The sequence below is a fragment of the Sceloporus undulatus genome, unplaced genomic scaffold (assembly GCF_019175285.1).
Source record: "Sceloporus undulatus isolate JIND9_A2432 ecotype Alabama unplaced genomic scaffold, SceUnd_v1.1 scaffold_16, whole genome shotgun sequence".
Lineage (NCBI taxonomy): Eukaryota > Metazoa > Chordata > Lepidosauria > Squamata > Phrynosomatidae > Sceloporus > Sceloporus undulatus.
In genome coordinates, this window is record NW_024802938.1 from 930633 (window position 1) to 946121 (window position 15489).

The 15489-nt window shown below is 40.0% G+C and overlaps 1 protein-coding gene across 1 annotated transcript in view; it reads left to right on the forward strand.

Annotated features, from left to right (window-relative positions):
* Positions 1–5537, forward strand: part of LOC121917349 (glycoprotein hormones alpha chain-like) — a 9470-nt gene extending 3933 nt beyond the window's left edge. The window contains exons 3-4 of the mRNA XM_042443253.1: positions 4260–4450; positions 5277–5537. Coding sequence (XP_042299187.1) covers positions 4260–4450; positions 5277–5360 — 275 coding nt within the window. The 3' untranslated portion in view covers positions 5361–5537. The remainder of the gene's footprint in view (positions 1–4259; positions 4451–5276) is intronic.
* The last annotated feature ends 9952 nt before the right edge of the window (positions 5538–15489 follow it).

A 15489-nucleotide genomic window follows, 5' to 3' on the forward strand; every position in this document is an offset into this window, starting at 1 on the left:
AATAATAATAATAATAATAATAATAATAATAATAATAATAATAATAATAATAATAAATTTCTTACTTACCTCTTCCCATGGATCAAGGCAGGGAATAACAACAATTAACAAAAACATGACATCAGTTAAAAACACACCTGTTAAAATACACATCAATTTAAAAGGGCAAATAAGATGTACAAATATTAAACAATCCACATTTAAAAGTCACAATTTAAAAATCATCTGGATAAGCTTGCTGGAAGAGACTGGCCTTTAATGATGTCTTAAATTCAGCATATTCAGCTGTTGACTCTCTTATGGCAGGTCATTCTACAGTCTAATGGCGGCTATAGAAAAAGTCCTGTGGTTGATGGTTCCCAACCTAGTTCTGGCTGATTGGAGTAAACGGAGTGGTGGTGTATCACTTCACTTTTATCAAAGAGTAAACCCTAATGAACCCTGATAGTATTTATGTCCTGCATGTGGAAAATTATGCTACATATCATTCTTGGATGGATAGTTTATAAAGTAAATAACTGCATTACCTGACTAAAAACTAAAAACTATTAACTTTTAGTTTTTCATTTATGTGGATAATTAGTAATTACGTATTTTAATAAAACTTAAATTTAAAAAAATAGTTAAGGACTATTTTACTGTTGTTAAATTTTTTTAATGGGGAATGTTCTCTCTCTCTCTCTGTCATGCACACACACACACACACACACACACACACACGCTCTCTCTTCTTGGCAAGCAGAGAGAGTGTCTCAGTGATAAATTGTTAATGCAGTAACATAAAGGGGCTACTGAAAAACTGTGCACAGACACTTTTTGCCCAGACAGTTGAAAGCTGTTGTGGTACCTGCTTGTGTTATGTATGCTCATTACAATGTTGATTTTATTGTCTCCATAACTGTTTTGATATCTTGTTGCACTTTGTGCCTTACATAACTCCTATAGAGTTCTTCAGAAGGGTCAAAGGATTGTGGATAAGGATGATCTGGTAGACATTGTGTATCTGGACTTGCCAAAATGTTAGAAAAGCCTGCGAACAAAAGTTCCTACATTTTGCAGTCATAGATTCAAAACACACTCATAGACTCACAGAATAATAGAGTTGGAAGAGACCACAAGGGCCATCCAATCCAACCCCCTGCAAATCCATGCAGGAAATCTCAATCAAAGCATCCCCAGTGACAGATGGCCATCCAGCCTCCGTTTAAAGACCCCCAGGGAAGGAGACTCCACTACACTCCGAGGGAGTGTGTTCCACTGGCAGGGGGTTGGACTGGATGGTCCTTGTGGTCTCTTCCAACTCTACGATTCTATGATTCTCTCAGGAAGTTCCTCCTAATATTTAGGTGGAATCTCTTTTCCTGGAGCTTGCATCCATTGTTCTCTGGAGCAGCAGAAAACAAGCTTGATCCCTCCTCAACGTTAACATCCCTTCAAGTATTTAAACAGGGCTATCATATCACCTCTTAACCTTCTCTTCTCCAGGCTAAACATCCCCAGCTCCCTAAGGCATTCCTCATAGGGTATGGTTTCCAGACCCTTCAGCATTTTAGTCGCCCTCCTTTGGACACACTCCAATTTCTCCACGTCCTTTTTAAATTGTGGTTAATCTAGTTTGAAACCGCTTTAACTGCCCTGGCTCAATGTTAGGGAATTATAGGAACTGTAGTTTGATGAGGCAGTTAGCCTTCTCTGTCAGGGAGCTCTAGTGCCACAAGAAGACTGGATATTTAAGGTTGCTGAGTTAGCCCAATATGCCAAACTGATGTGGATTTTAAAGGACAAACCAACTGAAGATTTTTTTCAAAGATTGGAAACCATTTATGGATATTTTGAGCAATAAGAAATCTAATGATGCAATAATTTGTGCCTATGGCTATTAGCAATTTTAGTAGTAGGATTGTAATGGTAGAATAATATATTAAGTATTTCTCTTTGCTCCCCCTTCCCCCTCGGATTACAGTCTGGATGGTAGGGTCAACCCTTTTGTGTTTTAGTTAACTAGTGTTAAATGTTTTAGTGTTTTAGTATCATGTATTCTTGCAGCCAAAACTAGAACAGGTGCAGACTGTGGTACGGATTATGAACTACTGATATCAAAAGTTAAAGCTAAAGAAGAAAGCAAAAACAGTCATAATACCAAAATATGATCTGAACAGCATATCAACAGAATTTAAGGACAACATAAAAACAGATTGATTCTATGGTCAGAAGTCAGGGACATAATAAACAGTGGCCAAAAATAAAGAGTAGACACTATGGATAACAGATGAAACACTACAAGTAGTTAAGGATAGAAGGAAAGCAAAGGAAAGGGGAGAAAGGAACAGAATAAGAACAATGAATTCAGTGAATAGGGCACAAGGATAAAGAGGACTACTATAACAACCAATGCAAAGAAATAAAGAAAATAACAAAAAAGAAAAAACAAGAGATCTCTTCAGCAAGATAAGGGAAATTAAAGGGAAGTTCAAACCAAAAATTGGAATGCTATATGACACACTACAGGACCAAGAAGAAAACAACAACAACAACAACAACAACAACAATAATTAAAAAAACACTGGTTACAGTACACAGAAGAGGTATATCAAAGAGATGAAAAAATAGTTATGTTAGGCAAGCTATACTCAGGGCATGAGGCCACTGTTAGAACAGAATATGGAGAAACAGGATGGTTCCCAATAGGCAAAGGAGTCATGCAAGGCTGCATATTATCACCATACTTGTTCAGTATGCAGAAAACACCATATGAAGAGCATGGTTAGACTTAGAAGAAGGAGGAGTGAAAATAGGATGAAGAAACATCAATAGTCTAAATATGCGGATGACACAATAATACTAGCAGAAAACATGATGGACTGGGAACAATTACAAAAGAAGGTCAAGGCAGAAAGTACAAAGGAAGCCTTGCTGGTGAACATGAAGAAAACAAAAATAATGACTACAAAGGACCTATGTAAATTCAAATTAGACAATGAGGATATTAAAATAGTCAAAGATTTCTTGTATCTGGGATCAAACATTGCTCAGAACTGAGACTGCAGCCAAGAGATAACAAGAAGACTAGGAATGGGAAGGGCAGCCATGAAAGAGCTATTAAAGATCCAAAAAGTAAAGTTATACAACTCAGCACTAAAGTTAGAATTGTCCAAGCCATGGTATTCCCAACCACTATGTATGGATATGAGAGCTGGACAGTGAAAAAAGTGGATGAAAAGAAAATCAACTCATTTAAGGTATGGTACTGGAGAAGAGTGCTGAGGATACAGTGGATGGCCAACCCCCCAAAACAAACAAACAAACAAACAAACAAACAAAAAACAAAACTTGAATGGGTCCTTGAACAGATCAAGCCCGAAACAAACCTACAAGCCAAGATGATTAAATTGAGTTTGTCGTAGTTTGGCCACATCACGAGAAGGCATGACTCATTAGAAAAAACATTAATGCTTAGAAAGGTTGAGGGTAGAAGAAAGAGAGGAAGACTGGACTCAATTAAGGAGGTCATGGGCATAAGCCTGCAGGAATTCAGCAGAGCAGATCAGTGAAGTACAAGGAGTCTTGGAGATCTCTCATCCACAGGGTTGCCATGAGTCGAGGTTGACTGGAGGGTAGTTAACAATAACAAAACAAATTAGTAGTATAGTATTGGTTATATATGTACAGTGCAGCCTTGCCTTATCCAGGGATCCGTTCCAGGCCCCTCCCGTGTAAGGTAAATACCGCGTAAACTCGGGCCCATTCAATAGAATGGGGCTTGTATTTGCAGTGGTGTGGCATGCTCGTGCCATTCCCTGTACTGCAGTGCGGCTTCTGCGTAAAGTGAAAGCTGCGTATGGTGCACCTGCATATGGAGTGGGCGTGCTGTATGTGCATTTTTCTTCATTCATTGCTTTTTCATCTTCTGTTTTTTCTTTTTTCTTTCTGACTGTTTATAATTCTAGTTGTGAATTAAATTGTTTGTGTTAAAATTAATAAACGTTTAATTTTTAAAATCCAAGACTTTCTAAAAAAAAATGTAAAGAGAAAGTTTATTTTGGGTCTTAAATAAGTGAAATCCATTCCAAAACACTAAAAAGTAGAAAGCCATACCTCTGAGAAAGCCTGTCTCATTTCCTAGGGATCGTTTTATTTTTAATTGATAAATCCGTTATTTGTGAGAGCCATTTGCAAATTGACCAAGGGTTTTGATGTGTCTGTGTAGAAGGACCCAGAATGGGACTATCATGAATATTTTCTTTTTGTGTGTCTGATAGGTTGCCCTGAATGTAAACTAAGCCTGAACACACACATGACAAGACTGTTTAGTGGGCGACCTGTTTACCAGTGTGTAGGATGTTGTTTCTCAAGAGCTTATCCCACTCCAATGAGATCAAAGAAGACAATGCCAGTTCCAAAGAACATTACTTCAGAAGCAACATGCTGTGTAGCAAGATCTTTCAAAGAGGTATGTCATATGGAGTTGTTTTGCAAGTTGGATGTTTTGTCTTCTTCCTCACTCTAGAATAGCATTGGCTTTATAATGCTGGTTGTGTAACTTAGAACTGCAGTTGAGATGCATTACATCCAAGTTCCACTACTGTTCAAAGAATGGAGAGGAGAGGAGGAGTTGGAGAAAGAAGCATAAACAGAAGGCAGGCTCAGACACTCTTTTCCCTAGACATATTACCAGCTAAAGTTCCTTCATAAGATCATGAAAACCAGAGAGATGCATCCTCATAATATTACCCACCCAGAGTCTAAAATGGCTCAAACCTGGGATGGGGAACTTTTCTCTTTGAGGGGTTGGTACCTGATAGGAAAATCATCAGAGGCTGCATCTGTCATTGGGCAGGACCATAATTAAAAGATGGTGGTGTCACCACTTTCCCTTTCCCTGGTGTCTTCCTAGCCATTGCCAGACTCAGCACAAAGTTTTCTTTTAAAAGTGGACAATGAGATGTCCCACTCTTTCAAAGCAACTATCACATTCCTTTACAATTCCTACTTAGGGGTGCCTGTGGAGTGGAAAAGAAATTGAAATGTTGTGGCCCACAAGCCTCGGGTTGTCTGCCATTGACCTTGCTGTACTATTCAACTACTGTTGAACTGCACACCGATAAAATATTTGTTTCACATTAAGAAGGCTTCAATCTCTTCAACATTACTTGGTAGTACCTCTGGTGGGGCATAGTATAAGTCATTTTAGATGAAACATACACAAAAGTTCTATGTTTCTTTCTTGTTGCAGTGAACTAAATATAATTTTATGATATATTCTTATTTTCCTCAAGGCTCCCATCCCATATTATGAAAACACAAAAATAGAGAATCACACGGATTGCCATTGCAGTACCTGCTACTACCATAAATCTTGAGACCGCTACGAATGGACCACAGATGGCATACAAGTTTTATTCTGTTTGGTTTTGTAGCAACATTGTATAAGATCTTAACATTTCTGACAGAAAAAAATAGTTTTTGGCTGGTATCCTCTGCTCTTCTATTTCTTCTTTCCTTCATGCATTGAGATAATCAGATAAATATGCTTTAACATTTCTTCTAGGGACCAAATATAGCACTATGCATGATCACCAAAGTCTTGTTTATTTTGTATGTAAGATGTGAATTAATATACCTTCTGCATGAAAAGATACAATAAATGGATGGAAATAATGTTTAACTCAAAGATTTGTTTCATGCTAACTGAATTGTAAAGGAATATGATGGCTGCTTTACAAAGGATTTGTGTATTCTTTTATTTTTCTTCATGAATTAGATGACACAACTTCAGTGACAGCCATAGAAATGAATTAGTCTCATTCCACACACACATACACACACACACAAATTCAATTAAAAGGAAACTTTAACATTTTTCAGTTTCTCTTGGTTTTAGAATGGATTGTTTTTAGTGTTTGTAATTGGTTATTTTAAATCAGTGCTCTCTTTTGACAGAACCATGAACCTTGCACTTGATTAAGACATGAAATTTCATAACCCAGTACACTCCCTGACTAGACAACTCTGAGTTTGATAAGGAGATTCACTAAAACCTGAAGTGTCACACAAATACAGTCAAAGAATTGTATGCTCAGGAATTTGTTTGAGTGGTAGAAGTCACAGCCTATCCATACTAAATTCCACTCTTGTTTTTTCCAAATATTCTTCATGTCAGCAGCATGATTTGGGAATTAGGAGGAGGTGAGAGGGGATAGGACATTTTGCTCGTGCGATTTTGCACAATTCATGGTCAGAAATATGGCCCAGAGATCTTCAAGCAAATCCAGATTTACCTTCTGCCTATCTATGGGTCTAAAAAGTAGATTCCTGGCCCACTGCCCACCAAGAGCTCATGTCATTGAATAGCCCAAGGGCTGTTGCAAAATACTCAAAACATAGTAATACAAGCAATGACACACACACACACACACACACACACACACACACACACTCTCATATGTCAGTTTGGCTTACAGAAAGCATTGACTCTGAAATGTGACCTAATTGTGTTGAATGCTATGCAGGTTTCATGGGCCTGATGGAGAATCTCAGAGCAGGAGGAACTTGAGTGTTGCAAACATAGCAGGTAGGTAGAGGCCACTTTCTGGCAAGAGAGGATATATTGGTCTGTGATACCTTATATCGCTTGCACAGTAATGTCAGAAAGGAATACAAGGTGTGTCCCAGTTTTGACTAAAGAAAATGTAGAGGATTTAAATTCAGAATTCTAATTTCCCACCCCACAAAACACAGATGGCATACATGATGGCATACATGTAGATACTTTGTGATGCCATGATGCTATGAGGAAGTGACAGCATGTCAAAAATGCATTGGTGAACCCTATCATAGTTCTTGTGAACATAAGTGGGGAAAGTGCACCTCTTGGTGTGGCCCCTAAAGCCCCACCCAACCCCCTAGACCCATTTGTTTTTAAAAAGGACTGATTTGGGTGATTTTTTTTCCTGACCCCAAATGTCCCAAAACTTCAGTGGCTTGCTTCCTTTACGCCCCCCCTCCCTAAAGCTCCCTCCCAAAAGAACACACACTAAAAAGGAAAAACTGTCCGAATTTAGCAGAAAAGCAACCAAAATGTTGGCCAGACATGATGTCTTATCACTTCAGGCAGACTGAAACATACTGGTGTGGCCTACTGGGCAGACCAAAGGTGAAAAAATGGTTCCTGTCTCCTGTGCAGTTGCTCACTTTGTTGTAGAAAAACAAAGAATTGGGTGTGTGCTTTGTAAAGTGATCAAGTGTATGTAGTACTTCATCTGTCAAAAGTGGAGATTTACAGTCATAATCTAATAATCTAATGTGGTCTGTAGGGAGATCCATTGCTGCGATGGCAAGACAACTGAACATTGTTTGGGAAAGGAGATAGTAGGGAGGGAACAAATTTTGCAAATGAGTTAATGCTCATACCACAGACACCACAGTGGATTGGAAACACAAGAGTGCATATTTGTGGTATGGTGAAACACACATGAGTCAAAAAGTGATTATAGTTAATACACATTTAAGAATTCATCACAAAAAGAATAAATACTGTTGATGCCATGGATCGAAGCTGCTTTGTTTGGATGAGTGCATGCAAAGAGCCCTCCTCCAACCACCATCTTGAAGGGGAGAGAGGCCTGGCCTGGAAGACAAAGAGCCCTCCTCCAACCACCATCTTGAGGGGGAGAGAGGCCTTGTAATTTTTTGTATTGTGTTGCAATTTTACTGTACACCGCTATGATCATTGCGGAATAGCGGTCTATAAATAAAAATTATTATTATTATTATTTATTATTATAATGTAAATCCGACATAAGAGGGTGGGAAGAACTGTATACTGTATAAGAAGCCACCAAAATCATAATATTTGCCATCTTAATTTACCATTCTGGCCTTTGCTGACATTTTCAGAGGGGCAGGCATGTAAGCATGTGCTCAGAACTGTTCAGGAGCTCTCTCTCTACACAGAACCTTCTTAACGGATCTAGTTGATCTAGATCAGTATGACTAGCTTTAAATGCAGGTTGATACAATCCTGAAAACAGGATATAAATATGGTGTAAAACCTAGGAAAATATACACAAAGCAAACAGTTATATTTATTAATTAAATGTTTATTCTGCCCTTCCACCATTAAGATATTCACACTCAAAGACAACCAAAGATTATTGTTAGTCTTTAACAATAATGAAATACAAATAACCCCTCATCTTAATTAAAACATTATGAAACCAAGTAAATTAAAAACACAACAACAACCAGAACATAACTGATTAGACGACTGCTGCTGGAGTGTAACAAAAACTGTCAGTGTGTGAAAAAAAGATATCCACAGCCAAAAGAAGATGATGTTAGGGGCATTATAATCCTCTAAAGGCCACAACACCCCAGCTTCCGTCCCTGTTCTTCCATATTTTGCATAACAACTCTGTGTATAATATTTTAAAAAAAAATTGGAGCCCTTGATCTGGAGAAGAAAGAACAGCTCTTCTTGGAACAAACTAATCACATTATTTTCTAGGTTATCTGGCTTCATCTGGGGCTTAAGAGGAGGGATTGGGTTACGGTCTGCTATGACATCCAAACCTCTCCCTATTCAAGGCTTTTCCCTCTCTGTCCAACACTCATCTCCATCTGCCTATCAGATTATGAACTTTATTGCACCATGGGCTCCAGGCAAGGACAAGAACGGAACAGAAGGGGCCAGGAACAAGTGTGGAACGTGTGGGGGACACATTTTACTACATGCAAAGTCCCTCACTTGTTCTGTTCTGTTCCCCATCCGTTCCAGAGGGGGCGATTTTTGAGAACTGTTCAAAACAGTTCTCAAAAATCTCCTCCTCTGGGGATGGATTGGGAATTGAAAGGCAGGGAACAGAACGAGTGACTTCCTTGTGTGCAGTAAAATGTGTCCCCCACTCATTCTGTCCCCATTTGAGGCTCCTTTTGTGCCGTTCTTGTCCCTGCCTGGAGCCCTGAGTGATAAAGTTCTATATCTACCTGGATATCTCATCACTTTTTCAAACTCAGCATGTTGAAAAATGCTTTGTCTCAAGCCATCTTCTCTTGGATTCACCTCTATATCTACTAAGACCATTACCATTTATAATACTGATTATGTAGTCAGATCTATGCTTTGAAACTTTTAACCTGTGTAACTCTTTGAGATGTTCTTTATACCAATGATGCTATGGTCCTGTATAAATGATAACAGTGATGAACGTGGCTGAGACGATGTATTGGGTCTTACAAAAGTATAAAGGTACTCTGGCTTGTATAGGTCTGCTCTGCCAAATCTGTCAATCTCACCTTCCTACTGCAGACTTGATGCTCATCTCATATCTTTCCTGAGGGTCTCTACACTCTCACAAGTAGGTGTGTAATGTAATGGAAAACAGTTAAGAAAGCTCCATTGTGGAAGCCAGGTTCCACTCATCTAATTTTGGATTCCATTCAGAAAATAACATACAGATGAGGGATTAAGTGGGTTAAATTTGTGGAATAATGGATTGGGGTTTCTCTTTATGTGAGTACATCAGAACTGACGTTCAGGAAGAACATGTGAGAACTTGTTTATGCATTTCATAGTGTTCCCAGCACACCTAATTAATCAATAGGTGTACCTAAAATCTGTCAGAAAATATGGAAAACAAACCAATGGCCCACAGTTTGGAAACATTCAATATACATTCCAGTTCCCAGAAAAGGGGACACCAGGTATTGGAGTAGCCACAGGACCACTGTATTTATTTCCCATGCAAGCAAAGTGATTCTCAAAATTCTACAACTTTTACCATATATGGAACAAGAAATGCTAGATGTCTTTGGAGATTATTGCACATCGTCAGTGATGGATCTTACCACATTCTCCCGTGGATGTGTGTATACAGCCCGTATGTAACCCATGCTTTTCCCATCCTTGAAAATCTCCGCCATGCAAGAATGCCGTAAGATCCATAACTGACAGTTAAACATGCGTCTATCCCATCAGGGATAAGATGGGATAAGTAGCGTGCGATAATCTCCTAAATTGGGTTCAGAAAAGAAAGAGGAACTAGACATCATGTTGCAAGCATAAGATGAATAATGGAGCACACCAATAATAATAATAATAATAATAATAATAATAATAAGAAGAAGAAGAAGAAGAAGAAAATCAGTCTGGGCTTTATAGATTTTGATGGTGTAGACATGAAAAATTATGGATTGCTGTTAAAGACATGGGTGTGCAACAACATTGATCCTGTATTTAGGACAAAAGGCTATTGTCAGGACAGAATACAGAGAAATTGAAAGTTTTTCAATCAGCGAGAGGTAAGGCAAGGCTGCATTTTATTACCTTATCTGATTAATTTGTACACTAAACATATACCTAAATCAGGTTAGCCTCAGAGGAAGGAAGCATGAAAATTGGAGGGAGGAACATCAGAAATTTAAGATGTACAGATGACACCATACTATTAGCAGAAAATAGCAAGCCATGGAACAGTTACTGAAAAAAATCAAGTGAAAAAGCAGTTTTACTGTTAAGCAATAAGAAAACCAAAATAATGACCACAGATTATTTATGCCACTTTAAAGTAAACAATGAAGACATTGAAATAGTTTCCACACCTTGGTGGAGTCATTAATCAGAATGGAGACTGCAGCTAAAAAATCAGAAGAAGACTAGGACTTGTAAGGGCAGCTATAAAGAAACTAGACATGATTCTCAACTGTAAGGATATATAATTGAATATTAGTTAGGATGGTCTGTGCCATCATATTTTCTGTGTCTATGTATGGTTGTGAAAGCTAAACAGTGCAGAAAGCAGATAGGAGGAAAATGAACTTATTTGAAATGTGTTGGAGAAGGGTTCTACAGATACCATGGACTGCTAAAAAGACCAGTACATAAGTCCTAGAGCAAATCAAGCCTGCATCTTTCCAAGAAGCCAAGATGACTAAATTGAGACTGTTGTACTTTGGCCATATTATGAGAAGGCATGACTCAATAGAAGAGACAATAATAAGGTAAGGTAAAACACAGTAGGAAAAGAAGACCACATTGCAGATGGATAGACTTAATCAAGGAAGTCACAGCCCTAAGCAGGGCTGTTCATAATAGGGTGACATGGAGGTTGCTCATTGATAGGATCACCATAAATTGAAGTCAACTTGATGGCAGTTAGAAACAAAAAAAAATTCACCCTTGATAGTCTGCCATTATTATTCAAATTAAGTTGTCAAGCTACACTTGTGACTAATGAAATGTGCTACCTGTATTTATCCTACTAACACACATTCAGTAGAAAGCCTTGATTTTTCTTCTCTATAAAAGTTATTGTATTCAAACTGCTAAAAATAGTCCTTAAGATAAAATGATATAGAATAAATAAATGGAAAGTCAACAGCGAAATATGATGGAACAGGTATTGTTACTTCTTACATAGATAAAAACTCATTCAACCAGGATATTTATGGTTGTATCATTTGGTTCACTTTTTTCCTGTCATTATTGTTCTGATACATATAAAAGCAATGTCTTGTATCCTGTATTACAGTTACAGATTCATAACACAGAGTTATGGATCCCTAACCGCTCTGTATTCAGTAATATGATTATTATCAGTAATACTATTGTGGCACTATTGCCATGATTGTAAACATCTTCCCAAATGTACCTTGACAGTCACTAGCCCCACCAAATGATGGAGGTCTGTTCTACTGGCGATGGTGATGTAGTAAGATGATGTTTCCTGCCTCTTCCTACTAGTAAGTGAGGTAGTGACTATCAGGAGCAGGACTCCTGTTGAATTCCTTGTCTCACCATACATTGTTGGGAGGAGATTTGAAACATCATCCTGCTGCACCCTGATCACCAGCAGAACAGATCTCCATTGCAGGGTGTGGCTGGTTGCTGTGGCTGGGGAGGTTAGGTCAGGGGAGGAGATGTTATTTATTTATACATTCTCAACTAAATAGGCAATACAGGATCTTTGCCCATAATTTTATCACCAACAGTTGAGTGAATGAAATAATGCTCCCTTCTGAGGCATGCCAAGTGGGCCAAATATATTTTCTTCATTCCTCATTGCCACCAACATTTATTCTTTTCAGATCTCAGCAAGGGTGAGATACTTCACAAAAGACAAAATCTCATATCAATCTCTGCATGTGAATTTACATTCTAATAAATGTGGAAATAATAGGATTAGGAAAGGAATTAGGAATGGCTATACAAATACTTGCTGAAAGAGAATGAAACTAAAATCGAATGTAGACCACAAAATAGTCAATAGAAAATAATTAGGTTAAGAGAGAGAGAGCGCGCGCAAGCAAGCATAAACATGTTTTAAAAAATAATTGATAATATACCATAACCTCTTACTGCAACATTTCACTACTATTCTGACCACTAGAAGGCATCAACCAAGGTTTTAAGCGAAAATGGAAGGTTATGTGCTCCTTTGAAATTTAAAGAAGAATAAGAAAGAGAAGAAGAAGGAGAAGAAGAAGTAGATAACTACTGTGTACTAACACAGTAGTTATCTACAGTAGTACTGTAGTAGATAACTACTAACACAGTAGTTATCTACAGTAGTAGGTAAACACAAGTAATCATCTCATGAGTAGGTGAAAGGGATAGGGAGAAAGAAGCATGGATTCCACAATATTTGATAAATATAATTGGCATAATAAGTTAACTTTAATTTATCATTACCATTCATTGTACCATTGCACTGTCTGCAAATGTCATCTCCAAACCCACCTCAGAAGCCAAGCAGCCACATCAAGGGAAGGAGTTACTGCAAGGTCCTGTCACAACTGCGTTTTGCACAATGCCTCACTGGTGGTACAGGAATGGACATGTCATTGACCAGCACCCCACTCCCCAATGCCTCAGCAAGAACATCTTCACTTGGTGCGGCTGCCTAGCTTCTGTTTTCTGATGTGGCATTGCTAGACAGAACTATGACACTGGAGCTCTGTCATCATAGCTAAATCTGATGATACAGGATCTTGCCCAACTGATTTATATTTTTACATTTGTGTTACATCATTTCCCCACCAAACTCATGTGGCGTACAAGACTCTCCTCTCCATCACAATGACCCTTAGAGACAAGACCAGGGTCAAGGAGTGTATGTGCGCATGTGTGTGGCAGCCTCAAGGTTACTCAGTGAGGATTAAAACCTGGGTCTCCATGCTCCTGTTTTGTTGTTGTTAACTGCCCTTGAGTTGGCCCCAATTCATGGAGACCTTGTGGATGAGGCTTCTCCAAGTCTCCCTATCTTCCACTGCTCTGCTTAGGTCTTGCAAATTCATGCTTGTGACCTCCCTGAGTCTATCCATCTGGCATGCGTTCTTCCCCTTTCTACTACACGCTACCTTCCCTAGAATTATTATTGTCTTTCCTAACGAGTCATGCCTTCTCACGATGTGGCAAAAATATGACAACCTCAGTATTATCATCTTGAGTTCCAGGGAGATTTCAGGCTTGAACCCATTTGTTTGTCTTTTTGGCCATCCGTGGTATCCTCAGTACTCTCCTCTAGCACCACATCACAAATGAGTTTATTTTCTTTCTGTGAGCTTTATTCACTGCCCAGTTCTTACATCTGTACATGTGATGGGGAGTACAATGGCTTGGACAATTCTCACTTTAGTACTCAGTTGTTTATCTGTGCACTTTAGGATTTTGTCTAGTTTTTTCATAACTGCCCTCCCCATTCCTAGCCTTCTTCTGATTTCTTGACCGCAGTCTCTGTTCTGTTTAATGTTTGACCCAAGGTATGGAAAATCTTTATTTCAATTTCTTCATTATCTAGGCTGATTTTACGTATCTCCTCTGTGGTCATGATTTTTGTTTTCTTTATCTTCAGCAGTAAACCTGACTTACTGCCTTAATCAGTAAGCCAAGTCTTTGTCTCACACTGCAGTTACTGTACCACACAGAATCTCTAGTTTAATATTGAATTAGGTTACTTTCTATTATTGCTAGATATTTTATTTTAATAATTAACTGCACTGACACATTTTCTATGTTTGAAAAAGCATCCAAGCCTTTGCAATATAATGAGTATTTGATGGATATGAATTTTATCCTAATATGGAAAGCTTACTATAGTTTAATTTGGAACACAGTTGACGGTCCTGCTAGGATGAAAGGATGAACTTTAAATAAAGCACAGGATTAATCTCAAGCAAACGGCTCTTTTATACATTTGAACGATTTTGCTGAGGGATGACACAAACAGTGTTCAGAGACTCTCTTATGCATAACTCCAGAAAATGTATTATGAAAGTCAAAACCAGCCCTATCATTAGGCAGAGGGAGCTAATTCCTTCAGGTAGCCGAGACTGGGGTCCAAAGCACACTGCAGAAATAATTCAGTTTGAGACAGTTTTAACTGCCCTGGCTAGGGTTGCCACAACCTGGCTGCAATCAGGAATTTCCCGATTTTGGGGGCCCCAGGCCCCTCCCATCACGGGTGCTGCCAAAAACCGGGACCCCCCCCCCCCCGGTTGCAGCCGGGTTGCTGCGGCCTGCAGGGCCTCGCTGCCCTCCTCCTCCTCTTCGGGGAGGCGGGGAGGAAGAGGAGGGCAGCGAGGCCCTCCTCCCCGCCCACCCACGCCACCCTCCTCCGCCGCCCCCTCGCCCCAGGCTGCACACCCGCCCGCGTGGAGGAGGCGAAGGCGGACGGAGCCAGCGCCTCCTGTGCGCGGGCGCATGGGGAGGAGGAGGAGAGCGGGCGGAGGAGGCGGAGGAAGGTGGTGCGGCCATGCGGGGAGGCGGGGAGGGTGGCGCGCCTGCGTGCAAGAGGCACTGCCTCCGTCCGCCTTCACCTCCCTGTGCGGCAGCGCCACTCACCTCCTCCTCCTTTGCCCCGTCTTCCCCAGGCTGCGCGGCCGCGTGGAAGAGGCGAAGGTGGAGGCAGTTCGCCTCCTGCACGTGGCCGCACGCCACCCTCCCCGCCTTGCGCGCAACCGCACCACCCTCCTCCTCCGCCCTGTCCGCCCCAGCCCCCAGGCGAATGGAGGAGGGGGAGAAGGAGAAGGAGAAGGAGGAGGGGGAGGGGGAGGAGGCAGGGGAGGAAAAGGAGGAGGGGAAGGAGGTGGTGAGTGAGTGAAAGGGTTTTTTTGGGGGGGATGCTTTTAATGCTAACAAGTCTCCCTTGTTTTGACAATGATAGTGTGATGATGATGATGATGATGATGATGATGATGATGATGATATGAAGATACTGTTTCTGAAGCCGAGAGAGTGTCACCTTCCAAAGTTTGTTTTGGGTGCTTTTAATGCTAACAAGTCTCCCTTGTTTTGACAGTAATGGTGTGGTGATGATGATGATGATGATATGAGTCAGCTTGAGCGGCATGCATGCATTGTTTCAGAAGCCGAGAGAGTGTGACTTTCCAAAGTGCCTTTTCTGTTTGTTTTTGGTTCTGAGGCAAGGCCAATGTAAATTGATGTGATTTTTACAAACTCATGCGCAGTGAAGAAAAACCAAAGTCCCTTGA